General features: G+C 43.8%; 2 protein-coding genes and 1 pseudogene across 7 annotated transcripts in view; 1 reads left to right on the top strand and 2 right to left on the bottom strand.

Moving 5' to 3' along the window:
• The window catches only part of CCNK (cyclin K), a 31,532-nt gene extending 31,294 nt beyond the window's left edge, over positions 1–238 (bottom strand). Inside the window, exon 1 of one of the 2 annotated variants that reach the window (XM_023589398.3) lies at positions 32–238. The gene's annotated coding sequence lies outside the window, so the exon portion shown is untranslated. The remainder of the gene's footprint in view (positions 1–31) is intronic. The other variant, XM_004447687.5, reaches the window with a different exon arrangement.
• Positions 239–604: 366 nt separating this feature from the next.
• The window catches only part of SETD3 (SET domain containing 3, actin N3(tau)-histidine methyltransferase), an 87,947-nt gene continuing 63,823 nt past the window's right edge, over positions 605–24,728 (top strand). Inside the window, exons 1-7 of one of the 5 annotated variants that reach the window (XM_058291860.1) lie at positions 657–803; positions 15,765–15,902; positions 16,036–16,145; positions 17,848–17,940; positions 21,544–21,692; positions 23,407–23,479; positions 23,763–24,019. In XM_058291860.1, coding sequence (XP_058147843.1) covers positions 15,889–15,902; positions 16,036–16,145; positions 17,848–17,940; positions 21,544–21,692; positions 23,407–23,479; positions 23,763–24,019 — 696 coding nt within the window. In that variant the 5' untranslated portion in view covers positions 657–803; positions 15,765–15,888. Of the gene's footprint in view, positions 804–15,764; positions 15,903–16,035; positions 16,146–17,847; positions 17,941–21,543; positions 21,693–23,406; positions 23,480–23,762; positions 24,020–24,728 lie in introns of all 5 variants that reach the window. The other 4 variants (XM_058291857.2, XM_058291847.2, XM_071213700.1 and 1 more) reach the window with 4 other exon arrangements.
• LOC139438070 (protein ILRUN pseudogene) lies at positions 19,103–20,679 on the bottom strand (annotated as a pseudogene).

Raw genomic sequence — 24,728 nt, forward strand, 5'->3', positions numbered from 1 at the left:
CGGCGCTGCCCGAGGTCCGTCGAACACTCACCTCTCGCCTCAGGCAAACCCTTTAACGACGTCCCCTCTTGCCGACTGCAGCCATCTTGGATATGGAACGTCGGGGAACTACGTCAACACGCTGCGTCTCGCGACGGAGAAAACAAGCGACCAGAAGGGCGGAGAGAGTAGATCTCCTGCCAGCCAATTAGAAGAAAGAAGAGTGCTCAAAGAAGGAAAGAGCCGCCAGTCTCCTCCCCGCGCGTCCCTGCCGGTCAGTTTTTGCTGCGTGCAGGAGGCGGAGCCGGCAAAAGGGCCCGTCCCGTCTGTCCCGCCCCCCCCTGCGGCGAAAGGGAATTTGGGAGCAACCGAACGTGCTAACGGAACTGGGACGTGGGAGGCGGGGCCCGGAACACCCGTCGCCCAATCAGAACTCGTGTATAGGCGACGTCCAGCCAATTGGGGTCCGGAAGCTGGCGGGGGTTGAGCCGGCCGCTCCGGCCTGGGGGAGCGGCTGAGGAGGAACACCAACGGGTGGCTGGCTGGGCTGCGGGGCGGGGCCGCGGGAGGGACGCGCCCCTGCATCTGCTGCGCGGGCCAATGGGCGGCGGCGGCGGCGGCCCGGGGGCGGGGCCCTGGGGGCGGGCGGAGCCGGGTTGGGCCGCGGCGGCTGGGCCGTCTCAGGCCGCCGCCCCGCCTCTCCTGTCCGGCCGCCGCCGCCGCCGCCGCCGCCGCCGCCTCCGCCTCCAGGGGCTTGGTTGAGGCGGACGGTGCGGTCCGGCTGGACTGTGGCGCCGCCGCTTCGCGCAGGGGGACGCAGGCAGGTGAGTGCCGGCCGCAGCCCCTCCGCGTGCGCGCAGCCTTCCCCCCACCCCCCCGTCCCGACCGGCGCCCCTCAGGCCGCGGCCCGGGCCCGCACCTCGGCTGGCCGCTCCCGGGCCCGGGGCGGGCGCGCGGAGTCTGGGTTCGGGGCGGAGGGCCCCGCGGGCTCGGAGGGCGCCGCCTGGCTTCTGTCCTGGCGGCCCGGCCCGCGCAGGGGGCGCGCACGCCGCTGTCCCGGGTGCCCCCTCCCGGCGCCCTGACGCGCCCGGAGGCGGTGGCAGGTGCACGCGCGCGCCCTCCCCGCGCGCGGCCCTGAGAGGGGCTCCCCCGCTGCGGCCCCCTCGGCGCTCGTTCTCGGGTGCGGCCTGGGCTCCTGGCGCCCCGCTCGTGGACTCGGCCTTGCGTGGGCCCGGGGCGCCTCCCCGTCTCCCGCCCGCGGCCCCCCGCCCTGGGGTGAAGGCCGTGGGCTTCGTGTGCCTCGCTCTCCTAGCCTGGGGTGCCCGCCGGGTGCGTGGGGCAGCCCCGCTGCTCCCTGCACTTTTCAGTTATGAAAACAGCCCTTGAAAATAGGTCGGCGCTCTTCCCACGCGGCTCTGGCCGGCTCCCACGCCCCGGTGCCCTCCCGGGCAGAGGCGCTCGGCGCTGTCGCCCTGGTCCCGCCGGCCCGAGCGCTTCCTCCTCGTGGCCCGGCCGGCCCAGGCCGCTCTGCCTCCCCGGGACCCACGCGGGGACGCGGGGCTGGTCCACGATGCGCGTCCCTTGCCGCGGGAGCCTCGCCCCGGCCGTGTCGGGGTGGCGTGGGGGACGTTTGTCTCGCAGGAGAACCGGTCACACGTTTTTTAGAATCCTTTGGAGTGGCTTGTTCTGCTTTTCTGAATCAAGGAGACGACGTTCCGAAAGCGAAAGTATCGGAGTATGTTGACATTAATTTTGAGACCCGCTTATGAGCATCCCTGAGGAGGTAAACCTCTGAGCGAGGAGCTCGAGGGTGGTGACCGTTTGTCCAAGCCCTTGGAGCTGTGTGCGCGCTGAAAAATGGAATTTTACTGCTGGTAAAGTAGACCTCCTCTTTCCCGTTTTTCTTCTCAAAAAATGACCCCACTGGTACTTGAAAACGGAACTCACCAGTAATAGTCTTGGAGAAGTTTTCTTCCTTTTGTTAGAAAGTGAACACATTTAATTCAGGAATAGAGCAAAATAAAAGCAGCCTTCCACTCCATTGTGAAAATTCGCAGAGACTTGATTGGACCATGGTATCCCATGTCTGTCAGCGCTCCTGTGCGTGCTCTCCAGCCTTCCCACACGAGTCCCAGGGGCCGCTGTGATTGATGTTACGGTTGGTTACCTTCCAACAGTTTACCAAGAAGTCTTTCTCTGGCCCAACAAAGTAGAGGCAAACTCAAGTTCTCAAAGAGCTGCAGAGCAGCCTCTATTGGAACTCCACCCGACCCCGTTTTTATCCTTCTGCCACCCCTTCCTTTCTGTGTATTCAAGATTGTAAGTTAATATCTGAAGTGAAACTCTAGTCTGAGGGAGTAAAATGGTTGCCGCTGCTCTCCTCCCTTCTCCAGTTGCTAGTGTCTCTCAGTGGTTTTTGCCTGGACGTGGGAGTGGAGGCGCACTTGGAGATGAATGCAGCTATGCCTCTGTGTACTGTATGCTTCTGTTCAACCTCTGCCCCTGAGGATGCCTTAAGATTGTCGATAAGAGCAAACTTGTGGAGTACCTCTTCTGCTTCATGGACATTTAGGTCACTTTTTAAGTGGGGATTAAACCTTAGCTTTGGAAGCCACTGGAAAATGAGAAAAAAATTGAAGGTTGTACTAAAACATTTTTTCTTTCTGAACTTCAACCATTGGAAAAATATTTTTGTTTTGAGAGTTCAGATAATCGGTAACAAAACAAAACAAACACAGAAACAGCCTGCTTACAACGTTATATGCTCCACACTGTCACATCCAGAAGAGAATGACATGCTCACAGTGCTGGAGGCTTGTTTGTAGTAAATATTTGGCAGATAATTATTGAATTCAATGACAGTGAGGTAAATAGTTTATGCCATAAGGAATTTTAGTAAAAATATGAGTATATAAAACGTACCTCCAAGCTCAGGGATACTGAGTCCTTTTTGCTAGATGTTCCTTTCATTTGAGACTTTCTAACTCTATTAAAATGTTTGAGTTACATAGTCTCATTTTTCCTTATCGTTAATCTGAAGGAGCTTTTAGAAATGTAACTAATAATACTGGATCTTTTCTTGTGCATGGTTTGATGAATATCTTTCAGTGGGAGGTTTTTTATCTTTAGAAACTGCTTTGCTTTTCCCTGGCTGCTGGGCCTCCTGCCTCTGCTGGGGGTGGGGAGGGAGAGTTCCAAATTAAGTGTGTGTTCTCCCACTGGACTAAGTACTGGGAGGAATAGGAGCCATTTAGTAGTATGGCATGAAAAGTTTTTAATAGAACAGCAAATATATCTTTATTCTTAGGTTACTTCGAAAGTTGTGGCAGTTATTTTCTTGATTAGTTAGCATTATATATATTTGGGCCCACTTTTTATCAGTGAAGACTGTCTTGATTTGCTGTGCTTCTTTTTTCTCTTTCTGCTACCATCAAACATTTATCTTGGATATCAGTTCATGATTCAAATTCCTTGTAAAATTTTCCAGTGTTCACTTTTGTTTGATTTATAGGTATGCCTTACTTGCGAAACAGATTTCTGTATATATTCCTTATATCATCCATTTTCCTGTTCATGGAATTGGAGAGGTTAAACATTTTAATCTGCAAATAAATTAGCTTACATAATGTTTACTTTCAAAGAAAAAATAAATTTTCTAACAACAGTAATACAAATGTATATATTTCCATTACTAGGAAGTTGTGGCTTTTGTTTTTTGTTTGTTATTTAGTCATTTAATAATCTTAAGGGGAAAAAAGCTTATTAGCAGGATCACCAAGGTTAGAAGCCCTGTTTTTTGTTACTAAATTCCACCAGTAACTCAGGCAAGAGATCCGTCACTTTATACCTCATTTCCATTTGGTAGTATCCTCTAGGTTTTGGAAATAAACGTGTCATAAGCAGGAGATATAGACACAAGTATTGAAATTTTTCAACTGAAGTAAATTTGATGGAAGAAAAATGATTCTAACAGATACCAAAGTTAAGACTTTGATAATGCTTTTTTCTTTATTCATGTGCTTTCCAAGAAGTTAATTAATAATCAAGATGAGTTCAAACACTCTTTGCTGACAAAGGAAGATAAGTCTGACTGGGAAGTTAAGATTTTGTAAGCTATCTGAGTGATACTGATTACCAAGTCAAAGTGAATTTTTAACCTTTTACATGCCTATCCTCAGTCATGGTGCTGGGGGGTGGGGGAGGAGCGAGGGACAGAGCAGGCTGGAATGTTTTCACTTGTTTTTAGAAGGACTGAAAAAATTGTAGAGTGATTGTAGAAGTCAGGGCAATATATAGGATCCTTAATAAATACTGTTTTAGGTTTAGTGCTTATTAACAATCCTGGGTTTCTTTCCTTTTTTTAAGGGTACAGTTGATTAGAACATAATGAAATCTAATGAAATAGATCTAATGAAATTAAGTCCTAATTTCATTAAAACTTGTGGTCCACAGGTTTTAGCCTCAGAAAATAAGCGACTGTTCCAGTATCACTAGTGTTCTCTTAAACACAGTTGAAAGAAAGGAAAGATTTGATTGAAAATTTCTCATTAGAGTTGTTTTTACCAGAAACTGTTTACCAGTGACCAATAAAGTTTTTCTTTTGTGAAAAGTTAGCATTGCTGAATGTCATGATCACTAGGGGTTTCTGCAGTTTTCCCACCCAAGATAAGAGGGCTTCTCCCCAAGCGGCTTTGCAACGCTTGATGTAGAATGAGTGGGATTGTGTGGAAGCTCATTTGGAAATTTTGTTCCATGTCCCACATTTGACCTGACACTCTGTGTATCTGGAGGGCCAGCAAAATAGCTCTGTAATTTAAAAAAACCCAAGGGTAAAATCTTTACATCTGTATGTTTCACTCCTGGAAGGGAACACCATTGGTACAGCGAACCTTTGGAGCCTTCATAAGCATAAGTGGGTTTGTTTAGAGTTAAAATTCAATGAATTACTATTGCATTTCAGTAGAATTTGTCATTGAGGTGTGCTGGTGAGGCTCTGCCACCCATCAAGTCCATCATCTTGGATAAATTAATTAGCTTCTCTAAACTCCAGCTTTCTCATTGTAAAATGGGCATAATAATCTATCTCATCTGTTGCGTGAAACGCCTTCCTCAGTTCCTGATCTGTATGTAGTAAATGCCCACACGGTGGTGACTGCAGTGAAGGCCATCGTGCTGCGCAAATGCTGCGGGACACTAGACAAGGCGAGGATGGCACAGCCTCAGCAGCCTAGATCGTTGGTCCTGGAACCAATAACAAGACATGTAACATGAATAATTGCGTTTAGTATTAAGAGTTTAGTTGACACAGAGCATCTATTTTGCATCAGATCAGTTTACGTAGCAGATGGTTTTAGTCGATTACCATTGTATCCCAAATACTATAAGACCATGTCCCATTCATCTTTGCATTTCAAATTAGATATTGAAGAAATGTGTGCTGTGTGAATGAATTAACTTGGCTCTTAGAAAAACTAGTGCAGTCTTAGGCTAGATTAGTAAAATCTTGAGCTGAGTTCCAGTAGAGACAGTAGTCCCACTCTGAGCACATCAGAACGCCTTTGTTGACTTTTTAAAGGCATTGAAGACGGCGGACTTGGCCCAGTGGTTAGGGCGTCCGTCTACCACATGGGAGATCTGCGGTTCAAACCCCGGGCCTCCTTGACCCGTGTGGAGCTGGCCCATGCACAGTGCTGATGCACACAAGGAGTGCCCTGCCATCCAGGGGTGTCCCCCGCATAGGGGAGCCCCATGCTCAAGGAGTGCGTCCCGTAAGGAGAGCTGCCCAGCACAAAAGTGCAGCCTGCCCAGGAATGGTGCCGCACACACGGAGAACTGACACAAGATGATGCTGCAAAAAGAAACACAGATTCCCGTGCTGCTGGCAACAGCAGAAGCGGACAAAGAAGACGTAGCAAAAGACATAGAGAACAGACAACCGGGTTGGGGGGTGGGGGAGAGAAATAAATAAATCTTTAAAAAAATAAAAGGCATTAAAGTATACTATACCTAAGCAGTTTGTTTCCTTTTGACAAGTAGTACGTTAGGAGGGGCATGTTAAGCCTGGAGAAGAGAAGGCTTTGGGGAGGACAGGAAAATGGTCTTCAGAAATTTAAAGGCAGAATTTGGACAGGTCAAAGAGGATGGTGAGTACTGGAGTGGCTCATGAGGTAGGAGACTGCCACAGAGGCGAACAACCAGCAGCTGGTGGCCTGCTGTCTGGTTTGTTGGGGAGCAGAGAGTGCAGGACTGAGAGGTAGAAGCTTTGGGTCTGGTCCCATCTCTGCCACTCACCAGCAGGAAGCCTCAGGTTGTCCTGTCCTTCTCACAGGATTATCACACTGGAATCAGGCAATAGATAGCAAAGCACTAGAAAACCTAACTGCTGTATAATGTTAATGACACTGTCAACACGCATGGAGTTGAGGGTTAATTTAGAGAAGCCCGTAGGACTCTTCCAATCCTGGCGTTCCACAGTTCTAGAACCTAGACTCTTTATGTTAGGAATGTGGGTGGTTTGAAGGTACCATCTTGACAGATTATAGCTGTTCCTTCACATTTAACAATTCCTTTTTATTTTAGAAAGATATAATAGGAAATGATTATTCATGATAACAAATGATTCTTTGCTTTATGAAAGGTTTTTTTCCCCAAATTCCTTTAAATAGGGGCCTCATTTTAATTTTAGTATATTTACAACTTAATTCAACAGCAGTTTAAAACCAAAACTATTGTGTATTGAGAAGTCAGAAATGGTTTAAGCATCTTTAAAGTTGTCATGTATGTTAGTGGAAAAATAGCAAAATGCTGCAGAGAATAAACACATCCTATTTTTTTTCCTGTTATATATAGGGCAGCCCAAATAATTTTGTATAAAGACTGAAATTTTACTTATGCACCCTATAGATTGGTATTCATCCTGGTATTTAAGTAGCTACTGAGTTGAAATTAATTCCACCTTTTTTCCTGCTTGCTTCCTTTGATTTCTTGGCACTTTATCTTTTTTATTTTTATTTAAAGCAGTTGTGGGTTTACAGAAAAATCATGTAGAACATAGAGTTCCAATATATACCTCACACCCACAGTTTTCCTTATTATTATTAATTTTGCAGTAATGTGGTATTAGAATTGATGAACCAGTATTACTGTAATTATCTTATTAATCAGAGTCCATAGTTTACATTAGGGTTCACTCTTTGTATTGTACAGTTCTGTGGGGTTTTTTTTGTATGTGTGTGGAATATGAAATTTCCCATTTTAGCTGCTTTCAAGTAGAAGTTCAGTGGTGGTAGTTATAATACAGTCATGACGATGTGCCACCTCCACCACCATCTGTGACCCAAACTTCTCCAGCACCCTCTTTGGCACTTTTGAGTGTGCACATCAGTGCTTCCTTCAATTAGAAATTGCAGTCATGGGCTCCAGGTAGCACTGGTCATGATCCTGCTACTAGGCCCTGCTACTGTGCAAAGCCAGGATGTGGTTCTAGTACACACTGTTGCAGAACGTGTGTAGGTGCCTTTTCTGCTTCTGTAGAAAAGGTCACACAAATACTCTTCAGTTTGGGAGTGCTTTTGTTTTCCTAACCTGTCATCCTATAATTTGTGTATTTACTTCAGAATGTGGTAAGAATCTGATCCTAATGGCCTGCAAAGTGCTTTAATGAGGTTGCACACTACAGATTTCCTGTTCTTCCCACCAGAGATGAGTGGAGCGCTCCCTCAAGTATGTTTCACAGCTGGGCACCTGAGGCAGGGGGGAGCCCTATGTATGACCTTCTCTCCTTTAGCTGGTCCAGATGTAACCCTAGGCAGATGCAGGACATGTGGAAAAGCAGAGGTTGTGTTTGAGCCAACAGATGCTAGATAAATTACCAGGTAAGTGTAATCAAAGAAGTTTATTTCAGTTGTATTTGGTTGAAAGCAACATTTTCAGGGGGGAGCTCAGGAAAAAAGAATGGGCATCTTTCCACATAGAATTTAAAAGAAAAAAATATGCAGCTGGATTGCATTCATGTATGTTTGGTATATGGGAACTATACTTTGTAAAGATGGGTTTTTATGTATCAACAACTCCACCTTCCTCCAATAGCCAAGGTCCCTAAATGTACTTTATCTTATTTCTCAGGACCTATTTTTTTCCACTGAACAGATTGTAAGCGAAAGAATCACTTGATTGGTCAAAGGTAACAGATGTCACCTGCATATAAACCAGCAATTTAAATAATAATTGAGGATGCCATTTATTTTTCAGTCTTCTAAAGCCTACCTTATCAGACGAGGAGATTGTTATTGGACTTGAAATAGTATATGGTGTTTTAAGAGCCAGATTTTGAGGGTTCTGTAGATTTTAAAAAATATCTTGATGGTGAAGAAGTGTAGATATGTGGGAAACTCTTAGCTTGCTGTTCCTTTTAATAGGTGCCCCTTCCTTTGAACAACTATAACTATAGTTTGTATAATTCACTTGACTATCAATCTTGCTTTTCTACATATTTCCTCCTCAGTATTTAAATCTCCCACCCCCCTTGCCTCATACTTGTTTCCCCTAAGATAACCCAGTAAATATATGTAAATTTTAGATGACTTCAGTCTAACCTGTGGGAAAAAATCTTGCATTAATATTATATACTCTGGTTAATATTTGGGGTTGGACGTGAGTGTGTGTAATTTAGCACATATTTATATTTTTCTAATATAAGTATTTGAAATAAATATTTTAAAGAAATACTTGGTCTTTGTAGGAACTTTGATGAACTTTTAATATGTAGTTTGTTCACTGAGCATTAAGGATATTCAGAGTACCTATTGATACTTTATTTGCGGAAACTTGGAATCTAGCATCAATTCAGCTGAAATTACAATGAAAAATTCTTCATGGTGTGTAATAGATTTTTGAATCATAAATGGAAAGGGTAATTACTTCCTATCCATGTTGTTGGGGAAATTATACAGCACTGATCCTTTTTGAATCTAGAAGAACCATCCATATTGGAAACTGATGCCTTCTCAAATGGAATCTTAAAATGTAGGCATCTTTTTTAGTTATACCTTATGCTCTGTCCCCTCTACCTTTAGTTGTTTTTCTTAAATGTTTTAGGAATTAACCAGTCCTCTTTATTTTGGGTGTGTATCTTCTTTATTTTGGGTGTGTGTCCATGGCCTCGCTTTCCCAAACTTGTCCTAGCAGTGTCCCAGATGCTGGAGAGCTTATACTGAGGTGATTGTACTGTGTGTGGAGGAGCTAATGTGCTAGATTAATACATAATTTCAAGTTGTAAGACGGGGGCCTTCTGCTTGGTCCAGTAATAGGCTCTAAGCCTCTTGACACCTGGCTTGGGGACCTGTGGGAAGGGGAGGATGCACCCAAGTGCCTGGCAGCGCAGGGCAGGGAGCAAGTGCCCCTGCCCCTGGGGCAGTAGTGCCTGCTTGGACCCCAGCTGTTCCACTTCTTTGGCCCCAGCTGAAATGGAAATCAGAGACAGATTCTCTCTTGCTTGGTTGCCTTCTAAGAGACCAAAAACACTTTAAAACTAGGATTCATATTTATCAGAGAGTTTATCTTAATATCTTAAAACTTTTCTACCTATTAAGTGGATTCCCAAGAGAAACTAACTTTTAATTGTGAAATTTTTTGTATGTCTATGCAAATTTGTATTTTTACTTTTAAGGGTTATTCTAGGGAGTGCCTGCCCCCCATGTGGGAGAACCCTGGTTCAGTTCCCGGTGCCTCCTGAAAAAACAAAGCAAACAAGTAAACCAAATGAAAAAGAAGAAAAAAGCAAAAGCCCACTCAGGGAAGCTGATGTGGCGCAGTGGTTGAGCGCTGGCTTCCCACATACAAAGTCCTGCATTCATTCCTGGTCCTTCATACCACACACACAAAAAGTTATCCTAGTTCTTTAGTAGAAGTAGTTAAGGTGGTGGATTTGGCCCAGTGGTTAGGGCGTCCGTCTACCACATGGGAGGTCCGCGGTTCAAACCCCGGGCCTCCTTGACCCGTGTGGAGTTGGCCCATGCGCAGTGCTGATGTGCGCAAGGAGTGCCGTGCCACGCAGGGGTGTCCCCGCGTAGGGGAGCCCCACGCGCAAGGAGTGCGCCCCGTAAGGAGAGCCGCCCAGCACGAAAGAAAGTGCAGCCTGCCCAGGAATGGCGCCACCCACACGGAGAGCTGACACAATAAGATGATGCAACAAAATGTAACAGATTCCCGTGCTGCTGACAACAATAGAAGTGGACAAAGAAAACACAGCAAATAGACACAGGGAACAGACAACCAGGGTGGGGGGAGGGAGGGGAGAGAAATAAATAAATCTTAAAAAGAAAAAAAGTAGTTAAATATTTACTATTATCTCATATTTGACTACCGTTTATGTTTAATCATTTGTGGGCAAATAAGTGGTTCTTTGCCACAGAAACCTTACTGTCATGATGGGAAAGTAAATCCTACTCCCACGTAACACTAATATATCTACATGTAATATCCCCAGATTTCCCTTCATTCAACAAATATTTGACTGTCTGCTGCATCCCTAGCACTCTACCAAACCCTACAGATAATGTTCAGTTGGAAGATTGTTTCTTTCACAAGACCATGGGTAAAGTAGGCACAGAAGTGACTTGGCCTGTACCTGGGGTGGGGGGCGTGGAGGCACAAAGCTCTGCTGTGGGCAGCAGGGGATGGAGATGGTGTCAGCGAGGTTTCAGGTTCTTGTCACTTCCCCAAGGGCCAGGGCCATTTCTGCTGCAGTCTGCTGGAGTAAAGCGTGTGGCTCTGGGGATGGCAGGCAAGCCCATGAGCTGAGGGAAGGCGCAGCATGTAGGGGGTTAACACACCAGGACTGGAAAAGTTTTGTGGCCTCAAAAGAAGTAAATATAGGGCTTCTGCCACCCAGGCACTTTACAGTTGGTATGTTGCACAAACCCAGGAGGAACTAGTGCCAGCATTACCTGTGTTAATGTTTCTAAAGTTTGGAAGACACTCCTGCCCTCTAGAAACTGCAAGTGCCCTCTAGAAACTGCAAGTGTCCAAGCTAGTTGGGCGTGCCCTTGGCATCTCTAGTTCAGTGTGGAGAAGACCTGGGTGCTTGGGAGCTCCTGAACACAGCCACTCCAGGGGATTGGGGGCTTTCATGGACGAGATTGCTGTCAAGCCTGCTTCTGGGTAGAACAGACTAAGGGCTGGCTTGGCCCTGTACGTTAGGGAGATACTGGAAAAGGACAGGCGGCCGCTCAGCCCTCCCCTCACTTAAGGCAGAGGAAGTGAGCTAAATGTTGGAGAGTCTTTCTGCCAACCTGGGTGAGATGCTTTCCCTTCCCTGAGGGCCTGTTATAGCCTGTGGGAGGAAAACTGTCCAAAGAGAGACTCCGAAATGGCTGAATCTCCAAATAAGCCAAGCCTTTGACTTAGGCTAATAACCTTGAATTTGACCCTTTTCTACTTACTTTCAGGATGCCCACCTAGCCTGGGCTACTTGCCTGGGGAAGCCTAGCATTTCCTCTAAGGCCTTTGGGGACCTTTGAACTCAGCCTTAAAGCATATGAAAAGTTTTCCCAAGAGGAGAAAAAGGGAAGGGCAGAGAGTAGCTGCATTCCAGAAAAAGGGGGGAACGTGTGCAAATCCCTGAAGCTGTGTTGTATAAAGTGGAAATGGGGAGAACACCGCAGACAGTTAAATGGGTGATGCAATGGAGGGCCTCGAAGGCTATGCTGAGTAGGCTGGGCATTATACTGTGTACTACAGAGACTTTACTTTGAGTTGAGTTCATTTATACAACGTTCAAGAACAGGTAAAACCAATTGATGATAATAGAAGTCAAAATAATGGTTACTTCTGGGATGCATGTGGATTGGGGAAGGGAAAGAGGGCATCTGCGAGCCCTGGACATGTGGGTCCCCTTCTCTAGGTGGCCCTACCTGCACCTGGATACTTTCATCAAGCAGTGCTCTGTGACACTTTCCTGTTGGGACTGGACCTCCATTTCATAAAGTAACCTTGACAGGAGGCCTGGAAGCAGGGAAAATGAATTAAGAAGGGATTGAGAAGTCCAGGCTGGAAACCAGGACCTTAACTAGGAGGGCTTCAGCGACTGTTTCCATAAAGACCTCTGTGTTAGTCACCCAAAGGGGTGCTGATGCAAAATACCAGAAATAGGTTGGCTTTTATAAAGGGTATTTATTTGGGGTAGGAGCTTACAGATACCAGGCCGTAAAGCATTAAGTTAGTTCCCTCACCAAAGTCTATTTCCACGTGTTGGAGCAAGATGGCTGCTGACGCCTGTGAGGGTTCAGGCTTCCTGGGTTCCTACATTCCTAGAGCTTGCCTTTCTCTGGGTTCAAGGTTCCTTCCCTTCTGGGCTGGCTTCTCTTACCTCTGCGTGGTGACTTCCTGGGGCTCCAGCTTAAGTCTTCAGTATCAAACTTCAACATCAAAACTCCAGTATCAGAAACCCTCAACTCTGTTCTTTGCAATGCCTTTTATCTGTGAGTCCCCACCCACCAAGGGACGGGGACTCTATACCCTAATGGTAACGCAGTCATGCCCCGGTACAGATCAGATTACAAGCATAATCTAGTATCTCCTTTTGGAATTCATAACCACTTCAAACTGCTACAGCCTCCCTCACTGCTTTCGAGGACGGTATTCCAGTATATTTGCTCTCCCAGGTGCTTATTTACAGGTATGTTTTGAATTTCTGCCTCTATTTCTACACCTGTTACTCATTTCTAAAAGCCAGCTGTTTTTTGACTTAAGGAAAAAGAAAATTTGAGAATAATTTGAATTGTAAGTTCTCCACTGGGGAATGTTATTACCAGAGGAATCTATTGTGTTTTCAAGTTATTGTGATCAGATCCTTAAGTCTCTCATATGGAGCAGGAGTTAGACAATTTTTCTTTGTTCCGAAGGGAAAGAAACTTAGGTCCCTGGGTAGAAGCTTCAGGAATTTTGACCTAATGCAAGGGCCTTTTAAACTGTAAGAACTGTCCCTATAGGTGGGGTGCTTTTCCCTGGGAGCTCAGTGCAGTGTCCTGTGGGGAGCACCTGCCAAATTATGGGCTCCATGTTGGGGAAACAACTATGAAGAAACAAAGAGGGTGCCGTCAAGGAGACTCATCTAGGGGGAAAACTGGTGTGTGAGCAGATGTTTCATTACATAGGATCCAGGCAGTAAGTGAAGAATTGCCATGCTGCAGTGGAAGGGATTTATGCCTAGGAGGGTCGAGAATGCTTTAGAGATACTGGCCAAGGAGGATTTTTAGAGAAAAACAGTGTTTCACGAACAGTACTTGAGGATTCCAGGCCAGGAGTGGGATGGGGGAGCTAGAGAGACAGCCTTCCAGGTAGAGGGACAGGTGCACAGAGGAACAGGTGCTTGGAGGCACACAGAAGCACCTGCAAGGCTGGGGGCTGTTATTGCTGGAGTGTGAAGTGCAGGGGAGCAGTGAGTGTGCGTCAGGGCAAGGGTAGGTGTAAGGGGCAGGGCTGGGCTTGTACAGGGAGCGTGTAAGAGCCTAGTGTGATAATCCCAGCAAGAGGATGAATTCGGGAGGCAGGTAGGAGGAGGTTGCTGGAGATGTTTATGGTGTGTGCAGAGGTGTTGTAGGGTATATTCAAGTATCCGATGGGGATTTGGCTTGCAGGACCTTTCAGCCCTTTCAAACCTTGTAATACTATGTGCTTTTTATCTGTAGTTAAACAGGCTGTGTGGGAAGTGGTTATGAGCACAGGCCAAGTTCAGATTCTAGCCCTGAGTCTTTCCTGATGTGTCACCTTGGACAAAGACAAGGGACTTAACCTCTGAGAATCAGGACAGCATGTATTGCTTAGAGTGTCTGGGAAGGTCAGAGGAGGCCATGTACCTTAGCACAGCACCTGGTGAAGGGTAAGTACCGAATACAAGGTAGCTGCTGGTGCTGTTTTCATTTGCAGTTGTTATCTCAGGGTAGGTACCTAAATGCTGTGGAGGGGGGGGGGCTTGATGATAGGGCTCCAGGCCCTTGGTGTGGTGCACTGTAAGAGCAGGTGCAGGACTGTGTCCTGCCTCAGGCTCACCTTTCTTCCCTGGCCAATTAAGGAAAGCATTTTGTAGCTCATCATCTAAGTGCTGTTCTTCTTTTGTTCAGAGTCTTGCCACTGGGGCTAAAGGGAAACGGTCAGTTAAACCCTTTGCGGTGAGTTCCTGTAAAGCCTGTCCTGCCAGGCAAGCTGATCTGCAATCTGCAAGTGTGATTAATGATCTTATTATACAACTTTTGGGTAGTCTTATTTATTTTCAGGTTAAGTTCAGTGGTACAACACGGAGGTGCCCTCAAGAGAGATTTGGTGAGGACCTGAGCTGCAAAGTAGAGTCCCTGGATTGTACACAGGAAGTCACCCCAGGTGTAGGGACTCTGCTCAGGTGTAGGGAGGTCACCCCAGGTGTAGGGACCCTGTCCAGGTCCCAGGTCACAGCCATTGGCTGTGAGAGAGTGTACAGGGAGCTTTTCTCCCTTTTAAGAAAATGATCCTTAAGGAGCACGTAAAATATTCCTTCTCCTTCCCTGCCGCACTTAATTTTTTCTTCTTTTGATCTTAAAAGAGCTAATTCCTTTTAGTGCTGCAAACATTTTCCAAATATTTACCTTTCCCCTTTTATTCCAGATTGACTGATTTTGTGTATACTACACATTTTTTTAAAGAATTTATTAGATACATAAGAGAAGATACCTATCTGAGCCCTTGAAAGGCTGTTCTCTATTTCTGAGTATGACCCATATTTGTTAGGATTCACTTACAGGGAATTATTGATCGTTTATATGGTGGGAATACATGCATTGTAAACTTTTTATCCATCACATGGTTCCTCACACTATGATGGTCATTTTTTTTGTAAAAACAAGTGGTGAACCAGAGGATGCCTTTTGGCTCTCCCTTGAGAGAAGTATAATTTATCGGTAAGGGGCACTATGAAAAACTTCATTGAGGTGATTGGTTAGTAAAAGTGTGTGGATCATTCCATAGCTTCTTGGCTGGACATTCTCCCCCCATTCTCCTGGTTGTCACCTGGAGCACGTCTCTCTTGATGAGGTATTGTCAGTCAACTCCACGCTCCTCAGGTGGCAGCTCTAGCCTTCTTTCAGGTGGCCTCATCTGCCAGGTGTCCTACTTCCTGATGTTCCCTAACAGCCTCGCTTTCTCACTGCTTCTCTTAAGCTTCTCTTGTGCCTGTGCTTGCCTTTGAATTGCCCTATCCTTTACTTTCTTCAAGACACATCTTAAGACTCATTGTTGTAAAGCATTTTCTGACAAACCTTATCTTAGAGGTCTTTTCTTTACCCAGGATGCCCTTGGTGTGTACTTTGCTATGCCACACTCTCCCAGCTGCGTGTAGAATATGGCAATTTTTCTTGTGTATCAGATAATACAAGACTCATGGGCAGTTGAAATGCCAGATTGGCTAGCTCTGGGAGACCTGGGTCAAGCGTAGGGTCTACCACCAACTTCCTGTGGCATGGGCAAGGCATTTTGAGCTTCTCATGGGATGAAATGAAGGAATTAGATTGGCTCTCTAAAGTTTCCTTGAGCTCTAAAATGGCTTCAGTGTTTATCCAGAAAGTTACTGTTAGTGGGAAATGATTCTTTTCAAGCAAAGTAGGAAGAGAATACATAGGTCTTGTGCCTTTGCGATAGTTTGTGTGTATACGTTTGTACATATTTTTTATCTTTGTAGTATCATAAACATTGTAGTATACACAATAGAATTTATATAATTTCTTAAAATTCTAGAGTAAAATTTACTTTTACTATAGTTTTTGTAGGTGAAAACAGACCGAACTTTTCTTCCAGAGAATACAAAGCAGATTCTTTTTCATTTGAAAATTTCCATATACTAAGTCTTGCTGCACATTTTTTTCTGGAAGGAAACTTCAGGATATGGCATCTGTGAGGTAAGGAATCACACTTCATGTCCTCTTAGTGTCTAAGGCTAATAAACCACGGCCATGCCATGTTTTTGTACTTGACTTTGTTCTTTGGTAATGTAATTTTTTTCACTTTGTCTTCTCTTTCTCTTCTTTATAGTCAGAAAATGGGTAAGAAGAGTCGAGTAAAAACTCAGAAATCAGGCACTGGTGCTACAGCAACTGTGTCCCCGAAGGAAATCTTGAGCCTAACTAGTGAACTGTTGCAGAGTAAGTCCCTGTGTTGGCTCTCGCGGCCTTTCTGCAGCGCTTGTGCGTTTCCACTCCTGCGCTGCCTGAGGGATGTGTGTGAAGATAACTAGCGTGGTGAAGGATGGGTCAAACAAACCTGCACTCCGGTCCCTGCCTATTAACTGGAGACTTGGGCACGTTCTCCGACCTGTAGTCTGTAACGCTGGAGATCCTGGTCCCTACCGCGTCTGCAAAACTGCTAATGCGGCTTGAATGAAATAACGAAAAGTATAGCTTCTCTAGTCCGAGGACCTGGAACATGGTCTTCTCCTAGGAGAAGACCTTTTATACCTTTCAGCAGTGTTGGACAGATTACTTAACCTCTTGGAGGCCCAGTCTCTTTATCAGTAAAACAGATACTAAGGGGAGTGTAACAAGGGCTGCGGGAGGTAGTGTGTGTGAAAGTGCGTCCTGAGCCGGCAGGCCCACGGCCAGTGCAGCCTCCCTCTTAGGGCCAGTACTTTGGAGCGCTCCTCCTCCCTTACCACAATGACTAGCCTTTATTTTCCTATTTCCTCACGCTTGATTTAGAACATCAGTAGGATTTGTTACCCTCTTTTTTAAATTGTGAATTTAAATTGGTCCTAAGTGTGCCTCACATTTAGCTGGGGTCACTCGGTGAGTTACCCTTGCCTCATTTTCTTTGTCCTTTATGTTTAGATTATGTAATAGGCTAAGCAAAATGTAGCTTTTCCTCCCTGACAGGGAGCAGACAGCGGCAGCCATGTTTCCCGTGACCCCCTGCCAAGTATGGTTAGGCCCTTGGGGGACCCCTGGGGGCAGTCCTCTGGTTGTAGTGATGATTTATCACCTGTCTACCCCTGGAGCACTAAGCTGCTGGAGGACGGGCTCCTATCTTCATCCTCATATTCCAGGGTGTTTGTTAATGGAAGAATGAAGTAAGATTGGTTAACCTTAATAGTTATGAATCAACATATAACTAGTTACTGTTACATATGTATCACATATGCTCTTTTACTTGGAGAGCAAAATGGAACAAAGGGGGTTGGCAGGAGCTTGAGAAGGGGCCTCTGCGTTTAAACTTATTGGAAGTTTAAAGAGGAAAGAGCAGTTGATAGGCAGGGTGCCTGGTGTGTGGCCTTCCGGAACGCCTGCCCCCCTCTCAGGGTTGCTTATTCTGTCTGACTTAGTAGACTCTCAGCATTTCTCTCTGTCTCCTCCAGAGTGCTTCATATAGTGCCTTACCCATGGATGTGACATGTTTGTTGACTAATTGCCCTTATGTCGAATTTTACGAGTTCCCTTAGCCATTGTGACAGGGTTTAACTAGAAAGAAATGATGACTTTTAATATTTTTTGTTATTTAGAAAGTTTTTCAGGGAAATGTTTTCCATTTAAGCTTAGCTTTAAAATTTTCCTGTTTGCACATGTATTCTGAGGAAATTGATTAGAAAAGCAAGAATAAGGTAGATAAAATCTAGCTATTCACATGTAGGGCCTGGGGTCATAGTTTAGTATGTGATGCTTGATGGTTATAGAGGGTTTACATGCTCTGAACTGCATACCTGACTTACACCTCTCATTTTTTATCATGGCTGTAGTATCTTTGTCTTTTCAAAATAAACCAGCAACAACAAAACCCAAGTCCTTGTCCTTCTAAAGACTAACAGGTTAAGTTGAAAGGAAGAAATGTTTCAGTACCATGGTTTTTATATTACAGAATGCAGTAGTCCCGCACCTGGCCCAGGAAAAGAATGGGAAGAGTACGTGCAGATCCGGTCTCTAGTTGAAAAAATACGAAAAAAGCAAAAAGGTACTTTCTCCAGAATGATAATCATATTTTAATAATATCCTGTAGAAACAGCATGAGTCAGGCAGGTTTTGAGAAGAGTTAAGGTCCCAGCATTGTTCATGCTTAACCTGAAAAGGCTGCTATAGAAGGGAATCCTAGATTGGGAGAGTGATTGTGTTGGGGAATATCAGGGTCTCTTGTACTTCTGAGATGCTTTCCCCTGCTTTGAAAGAGGTAAAAGTGTTGAGCTTTAGCGAGAAAAATGTTTGTATTTGGGGATGAAAATGCCAAAATTTTATTTATTCATTTTTAATGAAAGATGTATTTGTTTAAATCTGTTTTTCCATATTTCTGTTAGGGTGTGAGGTCAGTACATACTACTGTGTATGGTCAACACACAAATAGGTTAACACATTATCAACTGTTTGTGGTGAACTCAAATGTATTGAGATTAAACAAGCTATAGTTATATTTCTTTTTGCGTGTGTATATAAGATACTGTTTAATTAGCTAGCATAAATTAATTAAAGAAGTCTAACACTAAAGGAGTGTCTTGAAAAAATCAGAAAATTTGAACTAATGATTAATAAAACAACTCTCTCTTCCCTCACATGTGACAAGTCAAAATATGACTTGGGCCACTCTTCGTTGGGGGTAAGGAGGCTGATGGGTCATGGCAGACTGAAATGACCTCAACTAGAAGACGTGAAAATAGGGTGAATAAAGTGAAAGCCCAACAACAGTATTTAGGATATATCATTGAACTTGTCTTTTTCATCAAAAACAAAGACAGACAAAAACCCACAAAACGTGCTCAACCCAAAAAAAAAACAAAGTAGGAACAAATTGCAATGGTTTCTGGGTACTGTCATTCTACACTTAGTATACGTTTACACTGGAAGCCTGGCTGCTGATATTCTGACTTTCATGTTTTGAATACTAAAGGTAAAGAAGAACTTCATTCTTTTGACGCCTAAATCAGGGCAGAGAGACGGGAGTAAATTATAAGTATGGATGAAACAACATCCACAGAACATGAAGATTTAGGGGCAAGGGGAGGGGAGAAAGGGCAGGTTTTGTGTTGAAGCTGTTAGCAGGAGAGCTGAGTAGTCTTCAAGAACCTTCTCCAGGGAAGTGTCTGGGTTTGCCATGAAAGTATATCACAAATTCCACGGCCTACCATCTAGCCCTTCTCCTCTTCTCCGAGGGCACCTACCTTACTGTAAGTCACTACTGATAAGTTGTTCGAGTGACTGCTGGGGGACAGATTGACTAAGTTCTGTGAAAGTCTGTCCTGATCTTGCTCGGTTAGGTAAGGAGCAGGAGTCCATGTGTTTTTGCTGATTACGATGAACCCAGAAATCCCAGGGTCTTTTAGGTTATTTTCATCTGGTAATCGGATCTTTGGGGAAGAGGCAAACGGGTTGAAATTTCCTTCTACCTTGTGATGTGTCTGTGTGTTGAACTCCATTTCAAAAGATGACAGCTGCTGTGTTACTCCCAAAAGTCTACCCACCTCCACACTGTGACTCACCCAAATGGCATCTCCACAGTAGAGTCCTGTGGCAGTGCCCATCCAGCCCTGTCCTTGATACAGTCTTGTGTTGCTGGGGCTGCACTTCGAATGCTGACATCTGCAGTTTCTTGGGGCTCTAGCGATCTCACCATCACCATGTTCACATGTCCAAAGTAGTCTCCCCGAACATATTTAAAACAAACCTCTGCAGGTCAGGCCTCTGCCCCCACATCCTTGAGCTATACTATAATGTCTCACCTGACTGATCAGAAGGAATTATGCTCTGGTTATATTTCTTCAGCTGTGTTTTTGCAGGGTGTGTTCAACAGAAATCTTAAGGATTCTCAACCAGGCTGGCAGTGGGGCTAAGTGTCAGTTTGAAAAGCTTGTTCAATCTACCTATTGTTTTTGTTCTGTAAAGCGCAAAAAATAAAGATTGGTATGCAGGGCCACACTGAAGGTAAAAGGAGAAAACATAATGAGGACCATGCACTTAAAAGGATGAAAAAAACCTTCTTAGACTTCTTTTTATTTTGTCATGAAAGTGAGTCAGAAGAGCATTTGTTTTTTATTTGCTAACTTAAGTAATGCTCTACCATATATATCTGTAAACATGCAGTAAAATAGTGAACAGTTTCCTTTAAAATATGCAGTAAACATTCACAGACCTGAAAGTGGTAGACTGTGCTGATTCTGTCTTGCAAAATAGGTAGCCAAAACTTTTTGTGTATCCTAAGTTTCTGTCCTGAATAGAGACTGTTAATTACAACTAATGCTAAAGTCAGAACATTCATTAGTTCTTAGTAAGTGAACGGTAAGTCCGGTCTTAGAATACCCCAGACTCACTCACTGCTCTGCAGGTAGGGAACTTGGACTATCTAGTATGGCACAGCATTGAGCCAGGCAGCGACCTCTTCACCACTCCAGCTGACTGAATGACACACACACACACACACACACACATACACACACACTATATGGTGAGGGGACTGCAGGCGTGTGAACCAGGTTACGCCAAGCTTCTCATGTTAATGAGATTCCTGATGTTCTCCTTTTTATCAAAAAATGGGTGGTTTTTCCCTACACATGATCTTTAATCTTTTAAAGTGTTTCAAATATATTGAGAAGTAAAAATAAATAAATAATAAGACTGCTGCCTGAGACTCTCCCATCCAGATTGAACTCATGTCAGAGTCATAAGGGTTATCCTTTCCTTCTCTCACACCCACTGGCCTGCTTCCCATTCCCTCCCTCTGTCCTTTGTTTTGCTTTTGTGTTTGGGTTGTGTTTTTTTTGTATTTGTTTTTAAGAAATAGAACATTACAAGTATCACTAAAGCGCCACTTCCATCCCATTCCCTTCCCTCCCTCCTTGAAGGTGTTCCTCTTTTCTGTGAATGTTTTTCTGCTTCGTGCATAACCTCATTGAAATGGATAGCAGAAATTGATATTTTAAACATTTACATAAATGGTATCTTAGTATTCGATTTTTTAAAAACAGTGTTATAGTTTGTGTTTTATCTATGTTGATAAATGTAGATCTAATTTGTTTAGTTGCTCTTTAGTATATCCCCCAATTGGTGGATAAGCAAGGGTTGGTTTTGTGCTGTTAGAACCAGGGCTGAAGTACATATCCCTATACATCTCCTTGTGCACTTATGTGAGCTCCTGCTTCCTGTTTTAATGGAGTTTTGTTAAAGTAGATGTGAATACAGCACGCTGGGCTTTTTGGGGAATGCTGTTTTATAAATTCATTATTACATTAATAAAACATCTTAATGACGGCCCTTCCCCCCTTCCCATCATCTTACTAATATTACCTAGTACTCTATATTCATATTACCTAGTATATGAGTCTTTCCCTTAACTGACAGAGAGTTAGGATTAAAAAAAAATTTTTTTTAAATTTTATTTTTAAGGATTTTAATTTGTCTTTTCTTTCCCTTTTTAGGATACATACTTTGATATTTTCTGTTCATTTGGTTTAGAATTGGAGCATTATGACTATTTCCTATATTAGTTATGGTCAGCTTTTGTTTTCTGAGAGAAATTTGTTTATAGTATATGTCCTAAAAGTAGCTCTTGTTTTCTAAAAATGGATTCATATAGGTCTCTCTGTTATTTTTGATGGAAAAAGAGAAGATTACTTTCCTGATCTAATGAAATGGGCCTCTGAAAATGGAGCTTCTGTTGAGGGTTTTGAAATGGTTAACTTCAAAGAAGAGGGCTTTGGTTTGAGAGCAACAAGAGATATCAAGGTAAGTTATGGCATGGTCATCCGAGGGAGGTCTGAGTGTGTTTGAAATGTGATCTGCTGAAGGGGGCACTCACTGGACATGGAGGCAGAGGGCTTGGCCTTGCCACTGCGCCTCGTGGGGAAGTGAGCAGCATACCTGCTGATAGCAGTCTCCTTCACCACCCCCTGGGCCAGAAGAGCCTCAGCCCAGGGTGCCAGGCAGCCCTGCCAGCTTGTCCTGCTCTGGAGCCAAGTCGTTAACGAGAGACGTTCACATTTCTGAGTTTCTGTCTGGAGACCATAGAACCTGCCTCCCTGGATTTCAAGGTAGTCGGAAGGGTGAGCACACAGCACTTTGTGCTGAGTTGGCTGTGCGGAAGGTGGAGGGTGGGCAGCACCCAGTGTGCTTCCCAGGTTTCTGGAGTGAAGAGCTGAGTGGTTGAAGGAGCTACCTGCCGAAAGAAGGGAAATACATGTCTGTTAAGTGAGAGCTGCTTTTCTTCCGTCCTCGGTGCCTCCTTCCTGATGCAAGGGAACAGTGGTAGCCTAGCAGGCCCAGCCTCTCTGTCCCTCATTCACGCCTCTCCTAGGGAGGAGGTGAGGTGTAACTCCATCTGGTGACTTTAGGAGAAGAAACTGGACTCTCCAGGCTTGGCCTTTCCCTTGTTGGGGGCTGTTTGCTCATATGCATCATTATGCTATACTCCCTACACCCACGTATGGGGAGGCGGGGAGCTCCAGTTCTGCCTGTAACTAGGTGAGAAGTCTGTCTAATTCTGGGGTTCAGTAGATAATATTTGTGTGACCATCTGCTGCATTCTTGTGTCTCAGTTGGTTCAGATCTTGGGTGGAGGAAATGGGTATTAATTATTTGGGCCCCTCAAACCTCCAGCCACATTTTTGGTCAAGTCGTAGTTAACCTTTCATAGATAACATTGATAAACCATATCCTGGTTTACTAGATACCTCTTAAATATTTACAGGTATCTTGCTTGTTATTCTACCAGGTTCCCCAAAGGGATCCTTCATGATGCTTATAATCTGGTTAGGGGCAAGACACTCAAAAACCATTCAGGTAGTAGACATTGGTAAAAGGCGAGAGTAGACAAGCTGTCACACGTTCTTCTCTGGGTGTGAGATGAGAAGCATCTCAGCTGGGGTCTGTCTTCACTGTGTAGCAGTGTAGATGTGCAGGTAAAAGAACATATTGTATTGCCAAAAATGAGGTAATGCTTTGGAAAGAACTCAGTAACCCAGATGACGTCTTAGCTGGTGCTTTGCTGGTTGCTGTTGTGCTTTAAAGACAAGCACGTGTAGGAGGGATTGTTCCTCTAGCTGGATAAACCCAGTAGGAGGAGCAATCCGTTAGATTTAAGTGTTTTTGTTGGCAGCAGAAAATTTTCTTCTTGTTGTTTTTAGACCTTGAAAATATAAATACATAAAAGAATAAAAGAAGCACTTTTGTGCTCTCTACCCAAAATTGTTGTATTTGCTTCAAGTAAAGTTGGAAGTTCCTTTTTTTTATTATTTGTTTCCTTAGTATATTTAGTTAGCTTTTATACTGGACACATGATTTTAAAACATGCTTCTACTGTAACTAACGTAAATGTTTGCATTTGATATTTAGAAATGAAGTATTGATATGCAACCTTAAATTGTATTTCATGTCTGAGTAGAGTTAGAATCAAGATTGTAACATGTTTTCATGATCCTTCTATTTTCTTATTTTTCCCTAGGCAGAAGAACTATTTTTATGGGTTCCACGAAAATTACTAATGACTGTTGAATCTGCTAAAAATTCAATGTTGGGTGAGAATAATTTTTGACTGTTTTTATTTTGTGGAGAAAAGGGCCGTATGTGGTTATTATTCTCAACTGCTGAAATATTCCTCCGACTCCTACTTTAAATGTTTTTTTCATGAGATGTTGCTGGTAATCTGACATAGCAGAAGAGTGTCAAAAGAAAGATTCACATTATTTTAAATGTAACAAGATTTTTTAGTTACTCCTATAATTTTATTATATATTTTGAATAAATGCTTTTTAAAAGAAGTTTATGGAACTTATGCTGTTAAATTCTGGGTTAATTCAGGGCCCTTATATTCTCAAGACCGAATTCTTCAAGCCATGGGAAATATCACACTGGCCTTTCATCTGCTGTGTGAGCGAGCCAATCCTAACTCTTTCTGGCAGCCCTACATTCAGAGCCTCCCCGGTGAATACGACACTCCTCTCTACTTTGAAGAAGATGAAGTTCGGTATCTTCATTCAACACAAGCTATTCATGATGTCTTCAGCCAGTATAAAAACACAGCTCGACAGTATGCCTATTTTTATAAAGTTATCCAGGTAAGCGGCCGCTTACTGTTTGAATGTTTAACTGGGTGGGGAAGAAAGGGAAAATGCATAAATGTTCCAGTGGATGTCTTATTTAAGGGTGCTTAAACATTTTGATTTCTAAATTAAAAGACATTCAAGTGCAGTCTATTATACCCATTTTTTTTACAGAACTATCACTAAAATAGTCTCTGACTCCATCAGTCAACAGTGTAATATAAGCAGCTGTTATTCTTGAGTTATTAAAGGGTCATTAAGTTTTTTTTGAACTTTGAAGGTGCTTTCTGTAGAAGTGTTCCAAGAAAATGAAAGTCCGTTTGTGGGTTCCATATGTGTTTATATACACACAGACACTATTATATATTACGTATATTATAGAATGTAACTTATTAAATCACAACACCAATTGCTTTACTTTCAAAAGTGTGCTGTGTATTATATTAATTTTAATTTGTTTTAAGGAAAAGTGTCAATGTAAAAATCTCCATAAGGTTGTGAACATTTGAATTATGCCTGATTATGCCTCTCAGTGTCCTTTAGTGGTTTGATCACCATTTTCTGGCTTGTACATGGAAGAGCAGTTAGAGGGTATAGGGCCATTGTCATAGCAATTTAATATGTACCTACAGTCCTACAGTTTGATATGGCTATAGTGACCTGAAGGGGTTTTACTCTTATTCTGAGTTCTCAATTTTGTATTTTTAATGACTAAAAATAAAGC

Source organism: Dasypus novemcinctus, chromosome 3 (assembly GCF_030445035.2).
Source record: "Dasypus novemcinctus isolate mDasNov1 chromosome 3, mDasNov1.1.hap2, whole genome shotgun sequence".
Taxonomy (NCBI): Eukaryota; Metazoa; Chordata; class Mammalia; order Cingulata; family Dasypodidae; genus Dasypus; species Dasypus novemcinctus.